The sequence below is a fragment of the Nannospalax galili genome, unplaced genomic scaffold (genome assembly GCF_000622305.1).
Source record: "Nannospalax galili isolate Female #2095 unplaced genomic scaffold, S.galili_v1.0 scaffold734, whole genome shotgun sequence".
NCBI classification, from domain to species: domain Eukaryota; kingdom Metazoa; phylum Chordata; class Mammalia; order Rodentia; family Spalacidae; genus Nannospalax; species Nannospalax galili.
In genome coordinates this window covers 4,820,963-4,842,895 of record NW_008337073.1, presented here as the reverse complement: position 1 = coordinate 4,842,895, position 21,933 = coordinate 4,820,963, and the positions used below count along the sequence as shown (strand labels likewise).

General features: G+C 43.4%; 1 protein-coding gene across 4 annotated transcripts in view; it reads right to left on the bottom strand.

Moving 5' to 3' along the window:
* Positions 1–1,415: 1,415 nt before the first annotated feature.
* Tmcc3 (transmembrane and coiled-coil domain family 3) overlaps positions 1,416–21,933 on the bottom strand; it is a 265,966-nt gene continuing 245,448 nt past the window's right edge. For 3 of the 4 annotated variants that reach the window (XM_008832084.3, XM_008832081.3, XM_008832083.3), the window contains exons 2-4: positions 12,620–13,536; positions 9,889–10,024; positions 1,416–5,611 (exon numbers count right to left, since the gene is read on the bottom strand). In XM_008832084.3, the coding sequence (XP_008830306.1) occupies positions 5,309–5,611; positions 9,889–10,024; positions 12,620–13,521 (1,341 nt within the window). In that variant the 5' untranslated portion in view covers positions 13,522–13,536 and the 3' untranslated portion in view covers positions 1,416–5,308. Of the gene's footprint in view, positions 5,612–9,888; positions 10,025–12,619; positions 13,537–16,813; positions 16,894–21,933 lie in introns of those variants that run through there. The other variant, XM_008832082.3, reaches the window with a different exon arrangement.

Sequence of the window (21,933 nt, the reverse complement as noted above, 5' to 3'; positions counted from 1 at the left end):
TTCAAAGTTCTTGTAACTTCCTCACAATAATGGACTGTAACCAGGAATTATACACTGAAATAAAACCCTTTCTCCCCTGTGATGCTGTCAGGGTATTTTATCACAGAAACAGAAATAAAACTAGGACATTATGCTAAAACCAGAAAATGTTTTATTCTTTGTCACTTTCATTATTAGCTATAAACCAACGACTAGAACTTTTTCCCCACTTATTTTTTTCTCAGCAAATAATAGACTAGGAATCCATTGGGCTACATATACCTACAATGGCCCATCCATCTGTTTACCCACTCCCTTTTATTTCCTATACTTATATCTTTAGATACCAAATAACAACATCAAAAATAATAGTTTTGCCCTATATGATTTCCAAAGACGTGCAGTTTTCCAGGACAGAGAACAGACTGAGGTCTCTAAAAATTTTTTCATCACTTGGGAGCTCCAGTTATTGTTTGTACAGGATTCAGAATGGATGATCAATGAAAAAATTGCTTCAGACATTGAGTTGCCTGGAGGCAGAGAGCTAAAAGGGCAAGATGATGGAAAAGATAAAGGCAGTATCCTAAATCCTCCTTTCACAGGTCATGACCTTGGAAGCTCATGTGTCTGAGCTCCAGTCAATCACATGGAAGTAATGGTACCCATGTCACTGACCCAGCTGAGTTCCCACACTATGAAAACAGTGCTGTGGAAACACCAAAGGCTCTGAAAACAGAACTCCAAGGAGTAGACTGCTCAAGGCAGAGGGGTCTGCTTGCTCCTGTCCATCCTGGTCATGTGCATACCTCAACTGGCACTTCCCACATTCCTGTCTTCCTCATTCCAGCTCACATGTAATTTGTTTCCCTCACCATCACATCCCCTTTCCACAACACTAGGACACATTTCCTAGCACTCCAAATACTGACTAGGATAAGTCACCTACTTCCCACGGCCCCTTCGTTTAAGGAATGGGCTAGGAATCATATATTACAAACTTTATAAAGAATACAAGACTTGAAATTAATTTAAAAACTGATTACAGGGGGAGGTATGGACAGACAGGACACAGGATATTTTTAGGTCAATAATTAAAACTGTTCTGTATAATGTTGCAACACAGATACATGTCCTTATATATTTGTCCAAAGCCATAGAATGACACCAAGGGTATCCCTAATGTAATGATGGACTCAAAGTGATAATGGTGTTCCAATACTGGTTCATGAACTCTAACAAAGGTACCACTCTGGAGGATGGTGATATTGAGATGGCAGTGGAGGCAAGATTATCTAAGACAATTCTTCATAAGTTTTTCTCAATTCTGATATAAACCTAAAGTTACTTTGAAAAATAAAGACTATTAAAATTCAATCTACACACACACACACACACACACACACAATGTTACTGAGATATGGGCTCTGAAACACGTGAAAATTTAAGAAATCTAACTCTTTTATTTAACACCAAAGCAAACATCAAGTGTTTAAAAAATAATGGCACCTGCTTTGAATTCATTGATGACACCACCATGGGAGAAGATCTACAAAGAAATTACAATTTTAGGCTGATACAAAACTACATAGCATTCCCCAAAATGGGAAATCTGCAACAGATGTCACAATCAGCATCTCCTGTTTCTTACATTTACAGGGCTACCACTGCCTCAAAGCATCTTAATCTCAGAGCATGTTTAGTTGAAATGTTTTCTTTTAGGACACAGTAGACATGCTTGAAATATGTGAAAACAGCAACACATAAACCATTCCTAAAACAATCAAGGGTACATTACTTTCCAGCTTCTTATAGGCAGAGAATTGTATTTACTTCAGAAAATTAATAGTTTTGCTTTATTTTTAATGATTTATCCAGGTCCTGCTAATGACACTTTTTTTTAAGCTCTTTATCTGTTCTTGATACAAACAGGCCAATTTCATTATTGTCTTTTTAGACCCCTAAAATGTTACCTGCTAACCTTGAATCACTTCTCCAAATAAGCCCTCAATTTTAACAACTGCCATATATTCATACTCCACTCCAAGCTCAGAATTAAAGAAACATGCAAAGCAGGTTGTTTAACCATACATGTCCATATCAATAAACATATCTGTGTTTCCAAAATGAAATAGTGAGACCTGGATTTGGTAGATTAAAAAAAAATTCCTATTCAACGCAAAATAATTTGGTATTCAAAATTCAACCCAAAAGGATAAAAGTAATTAGTTGCCTGAGGGAAACTAGTTCCCTTACCATGTTCCAACGTGTAATTAGACCTGACACGCTAGAGAAGCAGCAGGGAAGTAAATACACACAGGGGGCAAGACATAAATGAAAGAGCGACAGAAGCGCTGACGTGCATGGACATGAACTGACAAGAGCATTGTGGGCTGAAAACTGCCAACGCTACATGCCAGGAACAGGGAGTGGTGAATCCTGCGTTCACCAACCAAAACCAGCCACAGAACACTTCCTGATGTCACTTCATTGTATGTGTATTTCTTTGGAGGGTGGAGAGAGAAGTTTTTGTTCTACGTTAATCATACACAAAATATAAGCTGAAATAAAACCAATTCAAACCCCACAGAGAGAATATTTTTAATATTTACTATTTTTAGCATTTTAAAGTTTCTGTTCCGTCTCCAACAATCACTGTCCTGGTGACTGATCATGATGTCCTCAAAGATGCAAAGTCCAGCATCTTGAATCCCTCACTAAAGTTCCTGCTGATCCATCTAACAACTGGTTTTCATCACAAGGTATGCGAGATGTTGCCTACCAATGGAAAGTGCAAGACAAGACCAGTTGGCTTGAATGTAAATCAAACACCCAATTCCAGGATATGTCACAGCTGTATCATTCATTTTTTCAGTGTATAAGTCATATGCTCAAGAGAGCAAGAGGCAGGAGGTATATCCTTCAGAGAATAAACTGCAGAGTAAAAGTCTCCTTGAAGTACACAATCTTAATAAAAAAATAAAAAGTTTTATAAACTTTCCATAAGACTAAAAGAAGTATGCAACATAGGCCGAGCATACCTAAGTGAAGCAAGGTGATTTGATATTTAATGGACGTCCATGGAAAGCTGAGTTCTTTGGAAGGAATTCATGATCAGTTGAATGATTCAGATGCCCCCTTCTTTATTTCAGAATGGAGCCAGTTTCTACCAGATTATGTTAATAGCTCAGACTGGAGGGTATGGAGTGTGCGGCTTGCAACTTTCTTCCCTACTCTCTCACCAAGGAGAAGCAACAGGTAGGGGTGTGCTGGCATGAATCAGGCCCACCTCTTCTTCAAAGGCCAGCCATCTTATTCATCCTCTAAACAACCAGTGGCACGCACACCCACCCCAGGCCCTGGCATGTCCAAAGTGCCCCTTGGAAAAATTCACAAATATGAAGCCCAGCAGGGCCCAGCTTGCCTTAAGTGTGTGAGCTGAGTCTGAGACCTACAGGTTAGGGGGCAAGAGCAAAGGAAAGAGCACCATTCTCCCTCCCTTCCTGCTTGGCTCTGGAACCTTCAGCTGGCCCAGGGGTGGGGACATAGCCATAAGACAGGGCTGGGGCTGGGAATGCCCTCATTCCTGATTCCAAAATGCTTTTCATTTCATGGAGTGATGCATATTATTTTCTGGAACTGGTTGGGGGTAATGGCTGAACGGTTTGTGAATTTACTAAGACTACTGAATTATATACTTTTAGAAAAAGTTGGAAGAAAAAAAAGGATAGAGTTGTTTGAGCCTCACTCACTCACATTGAACTTGTACTAAACTGTGGCGCATTTTCCCCTCAAGTGATTTTCCAAAGAACAGTCATTTACAAGTGATTATACCTAATTTAAATCTAGGAGAGAGTGTTTCTAGATCAAAGTAAACATGTTAACAGTGTCTTTAGACCTTCAGCGGATGTTGGGTGGGAGGATCTGGGGCTGGCCTACAGCTTCCACTACAATCTCCTCCATACTCCTTTTTGATGTGTACACAAGAGATCCAAATGCGGCAGTAAATGGCAGTCCCCAAGCAGGCCCAAGACGCAGCTCTACCAGACTTTCCACTCAGCAGCAGTTCGCTTATCCTGTTACCTCAGAACTTGTCTCAGTATGAGCCTAAGAGACAGATGGTAACCCCAGGTTCAACACTGGACTTAACTTTATTCTTACTGACTTCTCTGTCCCTATGTGGGCCTTCCCAATCCCTACCTAGGTGAAGGACTCCCACTAATCTAGCTACCATTTGATTGTACCAAAGGTCGGCCACATCTTCCTGGTCTCCAGTGTTCTGCCTCACTACATATAAGCTTTATAAAGTTTGATTCGGTTGTCCTTCAAGGGGCGGGGGGGGGGACCCGGCAACACGAGCATTGTTTGTTTTCATTTCCTGAGCAAGCTTTGCAATCTGATCTTCACAGACCTGTGAGTAAAGTGAATTGCATAAAGTGCATCCTATCCGCAAAAGGGATTTATCACAGTTAAGATTTGCCAGAGCACAAGCCTCTACAGGGAGTGCTCAGGGGACCCCATGTTAACAAAGCCACGGTTCGACAAGGGCCTGGAAGCATTGCAGCATGCTCTGAAGGCAGGGCATTGCTGACCAGATAAGACAAAAATCAGAGGTGTGGTTCCCTGGGCATATGAAGGGGAAAGCCCATATGTAAATCCCAGTGTCTTACTGTCTAAAGTGCAATCCTACCTGTCAGGCAGACTTCTGTTAGGTAAGCAGGTGTAAGGTTTCCATGTTATGAGGACACATAACTGACCAATGTGAACACTGGGCACATGTGAATAATGGGACAGAGAGTTACCTGTGGACAAGCAGGGTGGATCACAGAGAGATGCACTGTGCTTTCACAGGCCCCAAGGGCTCAATATTGTTAGAGCTTGTGTTTGTTCATGTCCTTGAATCATGTCTATTTCTGCCGTTTACGGGACTCAAGGAGAACATCGTGTTCATTAGCAATCATGAAGCTCAATATGATAGAGATTCATGGGAAAGAGAGGGAGGCCCATTTCCTCTGGGTCACTAATTATAGCAGAGTTTTCAATAAACAGGGCTTTACCATGCCGGACTCGCCAGGTGACTGGGAAGTCTGCTCTGATTAAGGCAGTGAGCAATATGGGGAGAGTTCTGAGACAATTTCATAACCAAGTATAACCAAATATAGGGACTGCACTGGCAACCGCTACTGAGTTAAAGGAATCGTTATTATTTATACGACACAACTCCAGTCCGTCTTGCCATCTTTGGCACATCTGTTCATTCAAAAATTTGGTAGTATGCACAGTTTTCTTCAAAATAAAAACTTGAGAGAATGTGAAGGCAGAAACCAGTGGCTCATCTTGGTATTATTATCCTTTCTATGGCACATAAAATATGGTCCCAGTTTTTACAAAATATTGCAAGAATTGTCACAGCAAAGAAGGTGCCAAGAATGTGGAAGCGGCTCTTCATCATGGGTGAGATGAACTTGGCAAGGGTGGACACGCACACCAGGATGACGGTCATGAAGGCCAGGACCACATTGATGCACTTTCCCAGCAGCACCTTGGCATTCATGGCGTCTGTCTGCAGGGTCTGTTGCTCCTGCTGGTGTAGCTCCAGCTTAGAGATACGAGTCTGGCAAGATTCCAAGGCTTCCTGTAGGCAAGAGGTGAGAGAGGATGGAATGCAGCTGAGACCATAGGCCTGGAAGGAATACCTGCCCAAATGTGCAGGAAGCCCTCAGCTCAGGATACCTAGTGCCAAGCAGTTTCAAATTCCCAAACTGACAGTGAGAGACAAAGGCATAAAGCAGGAATCCAAGACTCATTTTACGCTGTCATGGGTAGCACAAGCATGTGTAACCATTAAATACTGTAAATGAGGAATTACAGTGATTTTTGTTTATCTTTTTTGAGACAAGGTCTCTTGTGACGTAGCCCAGTCTAGCCTTAAACTTGCAATCAAGCTGCCTCAATCTCCCAAGTGCTGGGATCTGGGGTTATAGTCATGTACCATCACACCTGGCCATGGTTAAGTTTTTTCATTACATTTATATCTGGTAAATATAAAGTGGCATGGAATCCCAGCATCTGTTGGCACCATCAGGAGCAAGCTGAGAAGGGGCGGGCTGCCTTCTGGGACACTGACCGCTCCAGTCAGCTGTGGCAACCTGCTGTCTCCTACTGCCAGCCCTCACTCTACCACTGGGAGTCTATGTGTCTGTGTAATGACCAGTGCAGGGAGGACAGAAGGGAGGTGAGAAGGGAAGGGAATGGATTGACAGTGACAGCAGGCAGCCTGCTTCCACCTACTTGGTAAACGCTGTGTTCCTCAGGATACCAGCCCAGGCCTACATTCTGAGCCTTTAATTCCTAAGACATGGGTGACTCCGAGGAGATCTCTGCATTGGCTATCTCTTCTGAAACCGACTCACATATCCAATGACAGCTCTATTCAGCTTTTGGAAAGCATCTCTGTACACATGTATATTCATGTAGCATACCTACCCCTGTACCTGCAGCAGCCCTACATCCCTGCACAACATCCGTCTCTCAGAACATCACTTAGGACTCATACCAGAAGCCCAAGAGCACCCTTTGACACCTTGACACCTCTCTCATCCAACCCATCAGCTAGCTCTACTGATGCAACATCCATTATCCATCTGTTGGTCCATTTTTCTCTCTTATCCCTGTCTCCCTTCCACTTGAAGTCACCAGGACCTTTTGCCTGCCATCATTTTAAGTGAATTTTATAACCCTTGCTCCCAAACCTCATGAATCCATGTAACAGCTCATGTGACCTTTTAAGGATACATACACATCATGACACCCCTCTTCATAAGACCTTTCAAAGCCTTTCTTGGCCCAAGTTCAACCATCTTCTGCCTTTCTTAATGCCCCACACAGTGCCTTTCTAAATCATGAAAAGGGGTCTGATTTACACATACAATATACTCTGCCTGAAAGGCAGGCCTCCCCTCTTCCCCTTTTCTTCACCTGCTGCTCTTCCATTCACCTTTGAGGTCTCACCCTGATTGTCATATCCAGAGGAAAGCTGTCCCTGACCCAAATAATTAGGTAAAATCTCCCCCAAACCTTTCAGGCCAACAGACATACACACAAGCTGCACAGAGACAGGGGCTAGGCTCACCTTGCCCTTCCTGTTCCCGTTCAGCAGAGCAATGCTGAGTGTAGCAGGTGCCACACAGTGGATGAACCTGGGTGTCAGTCACAGGATGTGAGGCTCTGAAGAGAAAGCCTCTTGTGCTATGTCTTTTTGGAGCAAAGGGCCTCACCAGAGGCAGTGCGGTGTGCCCACTCCTCTACCAGCCTGTTGTCTTAATCGTTTGCCAGTGCACTGGAGCAGCTGCACCCAGCCACCTATTCAGGCTTGAAGCAAGCACAATGGCTACAACATTGATTTGCTTTTCTCTTGCTGAATATACTCTCTGGGCCAAAGAACAGGGTTCTCTGTTGCTATGGCAACTTTCATTATCCTAGGCTACCAACCAAAGGATAAAACTTTTTCAGATCTTCACATTTAAGCAGCGCTGGCTGTCAGTTCTAACAGTCATGTGCGGGAGAGCGGGCATGCTTTCAACTGTGTGGCCCAGGGTTTCTTCCATTTTAGGCATGCCATATGAAAAGGGTGACAAAACAGGACAAAGGATCATCATTTTCAGCACTTTCATCCAATTTGGGGTAGAGGATGTCTGTATACTCAGACTGATCTTAGAGTTCACCTTAGAATTGCTATCAATTTCTTACTAAAAGAAAATCAGTAAACTGCAAGGTATTTTGGTCACAGTACCAAGAGATACTAAGCCCCACAAGTGTTAGTACTTCCTTGGGTCTAGTGTTTAACTTGTTGGGTATGAAGACAGAGGAAAGGATGGTCTTCAAATAGTTTAAACCGGATATTTGGGACTGAAGAAAGGGGGAGGTGTTCAACTGCTTCAACTTTTGTGGGTCTGTAAGCAATTGCCACCTGCACCATCCCAGCTGGAAGCCCATATCCAAGAATCAATGACATAGGAGATAAAGAAGCTGAACAGGTCCAAGTACTAAAAGCCTTGAGAAACGTGGCTACTCAGCATAATAAAAAGAATGGCTGGCACTAACATTTCAACTATTATATGTCTGGCACAGATTCTGGCACATTAAATATCCCATCCCACTTGATGTTCTTGACCTTTTGAAGGAGAGCTCATTAATACTTCCATTTTAAAGATGAGGATGCTGAGGCACACAGCACTTACTTGGCTAGAGTCCCAGAGAGAAAGTGGTAGAGAAAGCTTTTGAACCGCCATGACTCCTGCCCCAAGACCCTTGTAGTTATTAATAGAGATGTTCTTTATAGTTCTGATTGGAGATTAAACTGGAAAATGTTGAAATGAACTCTTCCAACTGTCAGGTCTCTTTGTGGAGCCCCTCCCTTTATCTGACCTCCTCATCCCAGTATACGCTTCTTAAAAATGAGAACATTAGCCCAAACCACTCCCTAAATGAGGAAATGGTACATTCAAACACCACCCAGTGGCATCTGAGACCTGTTCTAAAATAGGATGACCCAGGGGACAGCAAGATGGCTCAATGGGTAGCTGCCAAGCCTGACAAATTGCGTCCAATCCTTGGAACCCAGGCAGTAGAAGGAGAGAACTAACTCCCACAAATTGTCCTCTGACATCCACGTAAGCTACACACACACACACACACACACACACACACACACACACACACAAACACACACAAAGTAAATGTAATTTTAAAAAAATCTAAACAGGATGGCCTAGTACATGACAGTTTGTACCCTAGGCCAGTTGCTGGGGACACTGGAACACTGGGGATGCTGAGGTTCCTCCTCCAGTACCGAGCCCACAGTCACCCAGTGTTTTCTGCACTGTGCTCTCTGGGGATAGTTTCCTGTGAGCTCTGAAGTTCTGGTTCACAGAACTGTCCAAGCAGACTTCTGCGATCAGCACAGGCTCAGCCTGGACAAGGGCACAATGAATGTGCACAGCTGAAACTACAGTACACATACCAGGGAGAAGCTGACATCTCTTATCTTCTATCTTTCTCCCTTATAAACTGTGGATGGCTTTTCCTAAGCAGGAGAAAAATAACCACTGACTACAGAGACCATCTGAGAAAATCTGAGAAAAGAAACTGAACTTTACTTGAAGAACACATTTTTGTTTGTTTTTATGGTTTTAAAAAAGGTACTCAAGGGGCTGGAGAGATGGCTCAGTGGTTAAGAACACTGGCTGTTCTTGCAGAAGACCTGGGTTCAAATCCCAGCACCCACATGGCAGCTAACAACTGTCCGTAACTCCAGTTCCAGGGGATCCGACAGCCTCTTCTGTCCTCCATCGACACTGCACGACACAGGTGTGCTTACCTACATGCAGGCAATACACGCATACACGTAAAATAAAATAAAAAATAAAAAATAAAATATTTTAAAAATGGTACTCAAGAAGCACAGGGTTATTTTGTTTCTTGGCCTCTTCTCTCATCCCAGCTTGCTGGGCATGGCAGGACTGAATTCTGGGGTATTGTAGGGTCTGTGGAATGTGGCCTCTGATCATGTGTCTTAAGCCATTTGGCAGTCAAGGTTCTCCTCACCTACGCAGGAAGTTTCCTGAAGGCAGGGCTAGCTCACACCTGAAATTTATTAAAATTTTGGTGGTGCTGGACTTGGTAGTTAAGAAGTACTTGTCATTGATTTGGCCAGCAGGAGTACACAGTGCAGCCCCTTAGCAATGTCTGTAACACAAGCCAATGGGGTCAGGAGGTAGAGCAGAAATGTTTACGCAGAGGAAACATTTTGCCCTACATGCCTGAGGGCTTGGTGGGACATAATGAATTAGTTGTTTAATGAATTAAAGCCTGGCAAAGTCTTGCATCAGGGTCTAATGAGGAGAAACACACCTGGATGTCTTGAGAGCGCTCATAGGCCTGATAGGCCACTTTTTCCTCAGCGCTGGCCAGCTCCTGCTTCAGGTTAGCTGTCTCGTGCTGGTGCAGGTCCGTCAGGTCATGCAACTGGTCTTCAAGCCGCTCGTACCTTGACAAAAGACAGAAGTCCATGCTGAGTATATTTCACAGGTGTCCAACAGCACATTCCAGAAAAATGTCCTTTTGTCTTAGGGCCTTTGGCTTGTTTTTATTCCCTGGCAGATTGTTTTCCTAAAAGAGTAGGTCTGGTTGTGGGGAAAATGTTTTTGGCTACTCCTGAATTCTAATTCAAGAAAGGACTGGTCTTAAGGCACTCTTAACTCTATATCCTCATCTCTGAGGTTTCACCAAGATCAAGCCTGGCCTTTTTACCCATGCCAGACTAGCATCTGAGCTGCCTGCCATGTTAGCAGGCAGACGTCATCAGAGATATAGCTGCCAGCCCAGCCAGGGCTGTGCATCAAGGCCAAGCCAGGACTCACCACATCTGCAGTGGCTTCTCCCTTTTCTGCCCCACAGTAGCAGGGGCTTATGGTCACATAGCCCATGAGGAAAAGAACGAAGCTTTTATTATTAGCCTCTGCTCGGCAAGTTAATCTCCCCACTGCCCAGCAAACTCCCATCTTGGACATGCCTTTCAGTTTTTAGACCACAAGTACTAATAAAAATTAATCTCCTTACAAATTATAGATGGCATATCCAGTGGTGCTTCTAAAAGTCCAAATCTCAAGTGAGAGAAATACAAAGATCCATTCCCATGTCCATCTTGGAGATGGTTTGTCTTGTCTTGTTTGAGACCTTGTACTGTCTACTTAAGAGGGTACAGAACTTGGAGGGGACGCCTCAGCCAGGAAAGACTGGTCAATGCCAGTTACAGACATTTATGTAGGTCACCTGATAGAACAATTTTTAAAAAGGAACCTAAATTGCTTAATTCAGATTTAATGATTATCCTCAAGTATAGCTTCATGGGTGTTAAATGTTACCACTGTTGTTATGTAAGCCTTTTAAAAGTGTCTTAAGTAGCTGGGTATGGTGGCACATGCCTTTAATCCCAGAACTCAAGAGGCTGAGGCAAGTGGATCTCTGGGAGTTCGATGCCAGCCTGATCTACATAGGGAACTCCAGGACAGAGAGACCCTGTCTTGAAAAGTTAAAAAAAGACATTGAAGTAACATACTGAAATGGCCCTATCATAGGGATCACAAACTAAACCACAGGGCAAACGAAAGTAGCAGCAGTCCTAAACTTACATACATAAAGATTAGTAATTTGTGATAAGACATACATCCAAAAAATATTGTATCTCAAATTACCTGGATGAAATTAAAGTCAACACCTCTGGGAAAGCCATAACTTGAAAAATAATTCTTGTGTGATGAATCTACTGAAGTCAAAGATGTATATGTTAAGTTTAACAGAAAAAGTTTCAGGTCAAGTGACATAGATCAGTGGTATAGCATGTGATTAGAATTCATGAGGTCCTGGGTTCAAATTCTGGTATCACAAAATAGTTTTATAAACTGTGAGTTGAGAAAGAGCCACATCTCTAAATTAGCACATACAATCACACTTCAAGTGTAAAACTTATACACACTTTAAGTGTATAAGTTAAATTTATAATTTAAATGTTATAGTGTGTAAATAGGCATTTACAATTTTATTTATATTCTTTGAAGTTAACCCACTGTGACTAAAACACTTTGGGAGAATTTATAAGGAAAATGGAGCAAATGAACTCTCATATTTAATCCCCTATACCTTAAGCCATAAGCATACAAACACCAGCTTATAAAACAGATACTTTAAAACCAGCTGATATAACCTATAAATTTTGTTACTACTTTAATCTTAAGATCACTTTTGAAGGCCATTCATTTATGGTAAAGTGTTTGTGTATGTATATGTATGGCATGTGTGTGTATGTATTTGTGTGAATGCATGTGGGTACGTGTAGAGGCCAGAGGTCAAATTCAGATGTTTTCCTCAGTCACTCTTTACCTTATTTTCTGAGACAGGGTCTCTCACTGAACCTGGAGCTCACCGATAGGCCAGGCTGGCTGTCTAGTTCCAGGGAGATGCCTGTCTCTACTTTCCCAAGTGCTGGGGTTACAGACACGTGCTACCAAGCTCAGCTTTTACATGCATGGTAGGTATCCAAATTCAGTTTTCATTCTTGCATGGCGAGCACTTTATCAGCTGAACCATCTCTCTAGCCCATTTAGAGTAAAACAATGTTTAATGGGCAATTTATATATTAAATCCATCCACCCATCTGTCTGTCTACCTATCTACCTATAAATACTTCAAACTGACATTCCAAATACAAATCCACCATGTTGTCCTTGTTTTACCGGACTGTTACTATGGAGGGAAATGAAATGCAGGTCTCTGAATTAGTGAATAAGATGATAACAGAAGTCTGCCGAATCAGTATGTTAATATGCATATGAGTCACAGACTGTACAATGATATTTTAAGAGACCCACACATATAATATCTTCCTCTAATTGTCAGCTATAGGCCACAAATTATGGAACTTGGAATTATGAGGGATGGAAAGGATGATCAATCACTAAATGCCTCTGGATCCACATCCACATTGAAAACACACTCATTAGCGTATCATTTTCAAGCAGACAGCCTCTCTGTGGTTTGTATGTGTATGCTTCTAAAGCAATCTCAACAGAATACTTTGACATACCTGTATCTCTCCTCTTGCAGGGTCTGAGAAATGAAACCATATTCTCTCTTAAACTGCACTTTCAGTGCCTCGATGTCCTCTGCCAGCTGGGCTTGGGTGTCCTTGATCTCCCTCAGTTCCTCTAGGATCATGGCAAGCTTCCCCTGGCTATCCAGTGTGCTAGCCCCACCAGCCCCAAAGGACTGGTTCCCGTTACTGTCAGCTGAGCCTGATGTGCCACTCGAACACTCATCATCACTACCGTACTTGGGTTTGTTCACAATGGTGGCGCTGCCCCCATAAGCCCTGGTGCTTGCCTCGGGTCTAAACTCCTCTAGGGAATTTTTTAAGTGAGCAATGTTGTCGGCACTGCCAAACTTATTCCGGATCAAGTTGGCAAATTCTCGGGACTTACTGAAGACAAACACGGGGGGAGTGAGGGATACCCCTGGCATGCTTGATTTACTGCTCTCCAGGCAGTGGGGAGCAGTTCTTGATTTGACATGGGCATCTTTCAGAGAGTGGTGGATGTCCTTCAGGTTGTCTTTGGAAATGTCCTTTGCACTTCGAGAGGCTCCATTCTGTTCGATCTCCCGGAGCTTTCTGTGATACTGCTCTAACTTCTTCTGCAGCTGAGCAATCGAGTGAGCTGACTTCTGGTTCTTCTTTTCAAAGACCTGCTTGATGCGCCCAGCTTGCTGCTTGTCCGCACTGTTGACCAGTTTCAGATACTCTGCCACATTCCCATCACGGGATGTCTGCTCGATTTTTATCTGTTCTGTTACTTTTAAGATTTTTTGTTTTAGGATGTCTGCATTGAGTTTGACCTTGTGGAAGTCCAGGATGCCATCTGGGACATCAAAGTTGAGGTTGGTATCTGACCCCCCTCGGCGTATGTTCAGGGGCAGGCTAAGGGTATTCATGTCATGACGTTCTACCTGAAAGAGATCATGGGGAAGTATGTTAACACCTGCAGTAAATGGGACAGTTACTATGATAGAACTATTCCATGTGAACATGGTACACACGTTAAGTTCCAGATTTTTCAAATGCTTGTTTCACAGGCTAAATGCTCCCTACTACCCTTTCAAACTGAAGACAGGGTAGCCCAACTCCTTCCTATGTCTGTGCTACTATACAATAACTTGATGAAATTACATCCCCAGGCTATTCAATTTTCTGTTTGGTGGGTGGTACTTATCAGCTGCCAGGGTGGTAAATGATGAATGGAATGAGAGAAGCCCAGTCAGTCCCTGATTTCCCAGATCACCCAGGCAACTGGGATGCTTGCCACACCCCTCACTGTGCACTTCACCATTATGGGAAATGCATCCAATTCAGAACTCACTCATTTAACAGGAAACGGAAAAAGAAAGAAGAAAAAAGTAAACTTCTAGCAGATGGCAACCATCAAGAAAATTATTTTTTCTAATAGAATCATTAAACAGATGTGACACAACAATATGTTGCGAGATTAATTTTGATAATTGGATAATATAACATTATTCCAATATGGAAACAACTCCAAACTACAATGACAGTGATTAAAACATGTGAAAGCAAAATGGTAATACCAAGACCACATGAAACAGCTTTTGTACTCATAGGCTGTCCAGAGCAAATCTACAAAGTAGCACCGGGTGGTAGAAGCTTGTGCTCCAAAAGGAAAAGGCAAAGCCAGACTGTGTGCCAGGTTTGATGGATGTTTTGTGTGGATTGCCTTGTTTGATTCTCATTACCAAGCCAGTCAAGGAACCTGTTAAATCTATACACATATAGAAATGGAGGGCTTCATGCTGGCTCTAATCCAATCTCCATATCACTTGACTGTTTTCCTCGGAGGATGAAAAAATGGACCATTGTAGAGTTTGATCACAATCTCCAAATGACTTGTAGGATCTAAACTGAAAATTTTAGTTATCCAGGCACCATCCCTTTGATCAGAATAACATCTTGACATTATGGAATAGGATAGAAGAAAATATTGAGTTACCCCTCTCCACTGTCTAAAAGACTAGTGAGCAGTAGCAAAAACTGGTAAGGGATTAACTGAATGGACCTCGCAGTGTTTGAGTGACCAGACTTGAATACGGAACTTGTTCAACCAAGACTTTGCCACATCACAAAATCCTGCCCAATGCCTTAGCAGAAACAAGAGAGCCCAATAGCAGACTGGGGCAAAATCTCAGGGCAGCAAGTGAAGCCTCTTTCAAATCTTGCAAAGTTTGTTTTAATGGTATTTCTTGGCCCTTCTTCCCACCCACTGTTTGTCATGAATCAGAAGAGCAAGTCAAAGGATGATGCAGGACAGGCAGGAAGGAAATAAAAGCCCAATCACCCCGAGACTAGAAAACAGGATGTCTGAAAAAAAGGATAGGGGAGCTGCAGCTTCTGTAGGTCATGAGGGAGGAGTGTCAAATACATGGTAATCTTCAAGTTCTAGAAGGACGACCATAGGGATCTCAAGAAAGCTATGTAGTTCTGGCTCATTACTGAACCCAAAAATAAACAGGAGAAAATGAGACATCAGAGAACGTTCTAGACCCAGAAATGCTGACTAGGGATAGACAGGGTAATTAATGGTGGCTATACAACCAGGGAGGCTGGAAACTGAGTTTTGGTGGAGGTAGCAGATGTGATCACAATGTGTCATGCCACTCTCCTTAGGAACGGACTCTGGCTTCCTATCACCTCCCAAATGAAACACCACCACCCAGCCGCTGTAAGGTTCCAACTCGTCTTTCAGGCTTCGCCTCCATCTGAGGAATGCCATTCACCTCAAGAGAGCCAGTCAGCAACGAGGCCAGAATTTTCTTTTTTTAAAATATTTTATTCATTTTTATTTTATGTGCCTGAGTATATTGCCTGCATGCATGTAAGTAAGTGCATGTATGTCGTGCAGTGCCTGCAGAGGTCAGAAGAAGGCGTCAGATCCTCCTGCAACTGGAGGTACGGATGTTTGTTAGCTGTCATGTGGGTGCTGGGAACTGAACCCAGGTCCTTTGCAAGAGCAGCCAGTGCTTCTAACTGCTGAGCCATTTCTCCAGCCCCCAGAATGTGAGTTTTCTATGGACCGCCTCATGAATATGGTACTAACAATGTCTACTAGTCATCTACTTCTTTTCAAAAGCATACTGTTGGGGCTGGAGAGATGGCTCATCAGTTAAGGGCACTGGTTGCTCTTGTAGAGGACCTAGGTTCAATTCCCAGCACCCATATGGTGGCTAACAACTGTTCATAGCTCCACTTCCAGGGGAATCCAACACCCTTTTCTGACTTCTGTGGGCACTGCATGACATATGTGTACTTACACACATGTAGGCAATACACTCATACATATAAAATAAAAAACAATAAGAAAAATCATACCATGGAGAGCCACTCAAATGCCTCCCAAGCTTTCCCTATTGTCAGTAGAACATACCTCCACGAACCTCCCAGTAGCTTTGTGCTTATCTTGTGGTATTGCTTGCTCCTGACTTTATTGCTCATCTGTGTACTATAAGCACCAGTAGTCTGGAGGAGAGTGCAATGGGAGTGATGATGTCATAGGTGTACCCAGCCTAAGCCAGCATGTCCCTTGTTCACAGGAGGCTGTCAACAACTGATCAACTAAAGTTACATCATCTTCTATTTTGAGAAGTCTACACTGAAGTCATTCAAGATACACATTAACAGAATAACATAGGCTCAGAAGTTCTATGATACAGCCCCGACAAGTCTACGTAGAGCTGTTTCCCAGTACCTAGATCATTTCAAACAGATTCAACTACAGAGATCCTTCCCAGTGTCAATATGCAACAATATACACAAATACAAATAGAACTTTAAACCTTTAAATGAAGTATAACTTACCTTCAGAAAAGAGAACATGTAAATAACTATAAAACATGATGAATGTTTACAATATCAGCATGTTGTATAACCAGCACCCAGTTTAAGGCAGAACAGAAGCACCACTGGGCCCTTTAGATCACAACTACATTGCCCCTACCTACAAGGTTAACCAAGTGGTGTCCATTAGTTTGGTCCATTCATACAATGCTCTTGTCATTTTATATTCAACATGGCTTATGAATTCCAATTCCATAAGAACTTGCTCTTGCCCTTTTGGAACTCACAGATACGATCAAATTAAGTTATAAAAAAATGCTTGCCATTCTCTATGGACAATTACCCTATCAAGTCTGAAGAGAGAAAAGTTTTATGCTTTACCTGGTCAAACTCAGCAGTAAGTCACCACCTGTTCAGTTTTTTTCTTCAGTTCTCCCAGCGCTAGGCTGGTCAGCACCCAGGTGTTCCCAATGCAAGAAGTCTCGCTCTCTTAAAGACTGTAGGTCTCGGGCAGCCTCATATTCAAAGGCGTGTTTACTCACAGGAAGATGACTGACTTTTGCCTTACTTAAAGTTGTAACAATGCTTGGCATGGCTTCAAGAATCCAGGTTGGGGAAAGAAACAGCACTTAAAGCCCAAATCAACTACTCTTACTGAATGTCAGCCAGTCTCTCAGTTAAAAATGTTTGAGGAGGGTAAGAACTATTTGGGGGCTGCATCTTTTGTACAGATAATTGAGGACCAGGTACAAATATGATGCTCCAACTGAAAGGACACCTATGTTTGAGGAAGAGAGTCAAGTCTTCCATATTTTGTTTAACCTGGACTTGACTGACCTGGTAGAGCAGCAGATGGTACAGTTCATATTCAGGGTTAGGACATGGGAGGAAGTCAAGGGTTCCTGGATCACCTGCAGCCACCATTCTTGTGAACTCTATGTGGGTTTGTTCTAGGCATTGCTATTTACTACCTACATATTCTTGTATAAACTGAGTTACATCCGTGGGATTCTGTTTCCCAATCTGTAGACTGAGAAGACAGAACCCAGAGCTAATATTGTATAATTCCAAATAATACAATACACTAAAATAATGAAAGGAGCTAATGACACAGTCAAGACTGAGGACTCTGGAGACAGGACTGTTCACTTCTGTCTTCTGTCTACCCCTATAAACTGCAAAACCTTTGAAAATGACTTAACCTCTCCCTGCCTCAGTTTCTTCCTCTGCAAATGGACATAACGATCCCTTAAAGAGGGGCTAAGGAGATGGCTCAGTGTGTAGGAGAGGCTACTGCTCAAGCAGAAGACCTCAGTTCAAATCACCAGCACCCCTCCCCGCAAAGCTGAGTATCCTGTGTACATGCTTGTAACCTCAGTGCCATGGTGAGCAGAGACAGGATCACTGGGGTTTACTGGCTTCCTTCCAGGCGAGCTCCAGGTTTAATGAGAGACCTTGTCTCAAGGGGACAAGGTAAAGAGTGGAGTGTGATAGAGCAGGACACCTGTTGTCTTCCTCTGGACTCCACATACACAAAGATGGGTGTGCATAGTGCACATATGCGCACACAACACACATTCACCTACCCATGCCCTAACCCACACCCAGGAGATTCTCTGAAGAGTTACTGTGAGGAATAAACGAATAATAAATAGCTTACACATTTCCTGGCACACAGACCAGCTTCAATCAATGTTTCCTGTTAGTAACCCAATTTCATTTAAAAATGTACCTTTATGTACAATCTGAAAGGAACATAAACTCCATTGTGTTAACAATGGTTATTTTTGCAACGTGGGGTTATAAGGGGTCATTCTTTTTTATCATGCTCCTGCCTTTTCCAATTAAAAAAAAATAAAACAAATGCATTATTGTTTTGGCAGGAAAATTGATTTTTTTTTTCAAATGATGGCAGACTCTTTCAGTCCTCCCAGAATGACCCGGCTGTTGTGACTTAGATGAAAGGCAGACTACCAGCATCCCAGTGAAACACCATTCCTAATCATGTTTTCTTCCGGCAGCAGAGACATTTCCACTGTCACCTCAATGTTCTGGAACAAAGGCTGAGGAAAAGCCTAAGCTTTGGACAGACGTCAAACCCAACCCTGAGTCATCTCTGAAGTGAAATCAGGCCTCCTGCACAGCGTCCTAAGGTAGCTCATGTCTACCCTGGACACAGGAATGACGCGGGCTTATCAGTGAGCCCAGAGTATATCACTCGAGCTTCTTGTCCCACATCTGCCTCTCTGGCCTCCACAGGAAAAGAACAAGATGTTCAGGGATACTCTGAAACCCCAGGCAACGGAACTGGACAGGAGAAGGGAGCTCCTATGTACCTTCTATGGTTTGCATGTGACAGGTCTGTGTTCTGGAAGCTTGGTTTCCACTGTGCCAGTGCTGAGGTGGGAGAACCTTAATAGGAGGGCCTAATGGAAGGTTATGAGGTGTTCGGAGCTCTGCTGTCATTGATGTACTACTAATGCTAGTCTGCCCTGAGAGTGGGGTGTTAAAAGGGACCTTCTGTGCCATAGCAGGTTCCCGTTCTACTTCTCTTCCATGTGTGACACAGCCAGGGGGCCCTTACCAGGTTATTAGTGTTATGCTACTTGGACCCTTGAACCCCTAGTATCGTGAACCAAGTAAACTTCTCTTTGTAAGTTGCTTGGTATCCTGTTATAGCAACCGATAATGGACTAAGATATCCCTAAAAGACACGGACCAAGCCAGGAGTCACCCAAGGCTCTGGGGAACACAGAGATGCAGAAACTTGCAGAGATCCAAGAACTCAGAATGATGGATGGATGGCAACTGCCTGCTTAGTCCCAAGGCCAGGTGCAGTGGGCATTTTCCCACAGAAAGGCAGCCTAAGCTCGGACATATAAGGAAAAGGGCAGCTCCACTAAATAGGCTGCCATTTCCAAGGCAACAGGTATTTTCAGAGCACTTACAAGTATAGATTTCCACCCAGGCCACAAAGAGTGGCACAGTCAGAACCCAATGGCTTTATGGGGTTTTGTGGTCAGGCACCTCAGTCACTTTCATTGACAGTTTTTACTATTACTTTTTTTAGCTGACCTCTACTTCGGGTCTAGAGTCGAGGCAATTCCTATAGTGAATGCGTTAGCCAGAATGTGCAAAGTTTTGCTGTGGTAACAACATCAAAATCCCAGTGCCCCCCTCACCCTCCCTCCCTCCCTTGTCAGCTGCAGGACCCAGGCAGTGTTGGAGCCCATGCTATCTGGAATGCTGGTGAGTTGTTCACGGCTCCTAAGACTTCTCCCAGGGAGATACATCTGGGGATCTGCTCCTGGGGACAGGGAAATATTATCTGAGTTCTAGCCCACGAAGAACAATGGGAAATACTCTCTGAGGTAGATTCTACTGTTGACAATATTTTGCAAATGAGAAAACTAGGCACAGAGAAGTTAAGTAGCCAAGAGGGCACACAGCTAGTTAATGGCAGAGCCAGGATGGAAATCCAAGCCTTTGCCTCTAGAGCCTGCTTCCCAAACAATAACTGAGCACTTTCATGATGAATCAGGTACCGTGCCAAAGCCTTTATATGTGTCTGTATATCTTTCATGCCAGCCTTCTTTTATGAGAACACTGAGGTTTGGAAAGAAAATATATGTTTCTTGATGCCCATGGATAATACTCAGTTTAACTGGATCTCAACTTGGATTTATGAAACACGCAAGACTGAACATGCAGGAAGTCACTCTGCAGTACCACTAACATGGTTGCCGAGGCCCCTGTGGGCAGTCTAGACTTGATTTTAGACACTTATCAGAAAATCTTCCATCATCAACAATTCTGGAGTCATCACCTCCAGGTAGAGAGGTCCACCCACAGCCTTGGTGTTCCTTCTTGTGGCACTCCCCATCTCAGGTGTGATCCATGTTCTAAAATATGAGCAGTGTTTTAGGTCAAATAGTTTTATAAGGACAAAAAACTACTAAGCTCCCAGCAAGCGGAGTCTGGGATCTGGCAGCAGACAGTGGGGCAGGCCCTGGAGAAGGGCAAAGCATCTTTCTTGTTCTGGGTGATAATTACACTGAGGGATGGAGGTTCTGCTCAGCATGGTTGGCCTCTGTGTGTTTCACCAGAACAGGAACTTCTCCACTAGCAATGCATACTATACCTTGCTCTCTTGTAAACTGTCCAGCCAGGCAGCAAGCATAGAACCCAGGAGGCTAACCAAACTACTACACTGATACAAGCACCAAATGCTTGGCTTTCTTGCTAGTGGTGCCAATGTGCACTGAAAAGAAATAGCTAAATCCACGGTAAGCCTCTTGTTACCTGTTCCTAGAGACCCGCTGGTGTATTCACAGGGACACCTGTTCAGAAGAGCCAATGTCTGCATTCTCTGAAAGGAGACGGCCAGCCCCTCCCCATGTGCTGGAAGAAACAATCTTGAGGAGCCTCACGTGGCATCAAAAGGACATTTCATTAGGAAAGCATCTTGGTTCAATGTTTGTTCTAATCTGTTTGGACAAGGAACATTTCCTCTGATCAGAGTGTGTCTGACAATAGTACACACTCAACTTTAAGTAAGTGCACTGTGTACAGCATGAGTGCTGAGCCAACGCTGTAACCATCAATGTTTCACTCCCCAGCACTCACTTCCCTCCTTGCATCACTGGCAGAGCAACTTCTGGAGCATCCAAAGCTGCACTACCTCCTTGTAGGTAAGTAAAACCCGGTCACTCTGAAGTTAAGTATCATTTGGGATGGGCAGACTTAGGCCTTTGACAGCCCGATCCTTTCTCCACAAACACCACAAATCAATAGTGTGGAGATGTACCAGGCTCTCAAAAACAAATTCTTCAAGCACCCTCAAGCACTTACAAATACTTGATACTATAATTATAAATAATTATCTCCTCATTAAGCCTCTACCAGCCAGCACTGCTAATTTACTTTGAATTACAGGCACTGGAAAATATCTATTTTTTCAAAATAGCTTATAGCTCACGCTTTCAATTAATACAAACTAATAATCCATGATGAAATTAGTCTGACTTGGTAAAGATTTAGTATGTACTGAACAAATGGAAGAATGAAATTAAAGTGAGGAAGAGGACTTAGAAGGATAGGAGGGGACAGTTACGGTGAGGGAAAAACAATCACCCACCTTAGACTGAGCACCAGCTTCCACTGAGGAACAACAGCATGGGTCCCCTGGGGTGGAGGCTGCAGAGGACACGGGCAACACCCACAGAGGCTGCTTATAGGAAGAGTCTCCAGGGGCCCATATGCCTTAAGTACAGGCAAGTATGGGCAAGGGAAGTGAGTTCCTAGTATCTGGCTACCTCACCTCTCCAGGCCTGGGCACTCACAGCCTTCCTGAAGGAAGGCCTCACAGTTAATCTCAGAAGTTGGAGGACAGTGAATTCTGAAGAGGAGGAAGCATGAAACACAGAACAAATAAATAGTGAAGCTTTTAGTCCCTAACTCAGAATGAAGGGGAGGGAAAGGGATACACGAGAGCCTCTGGG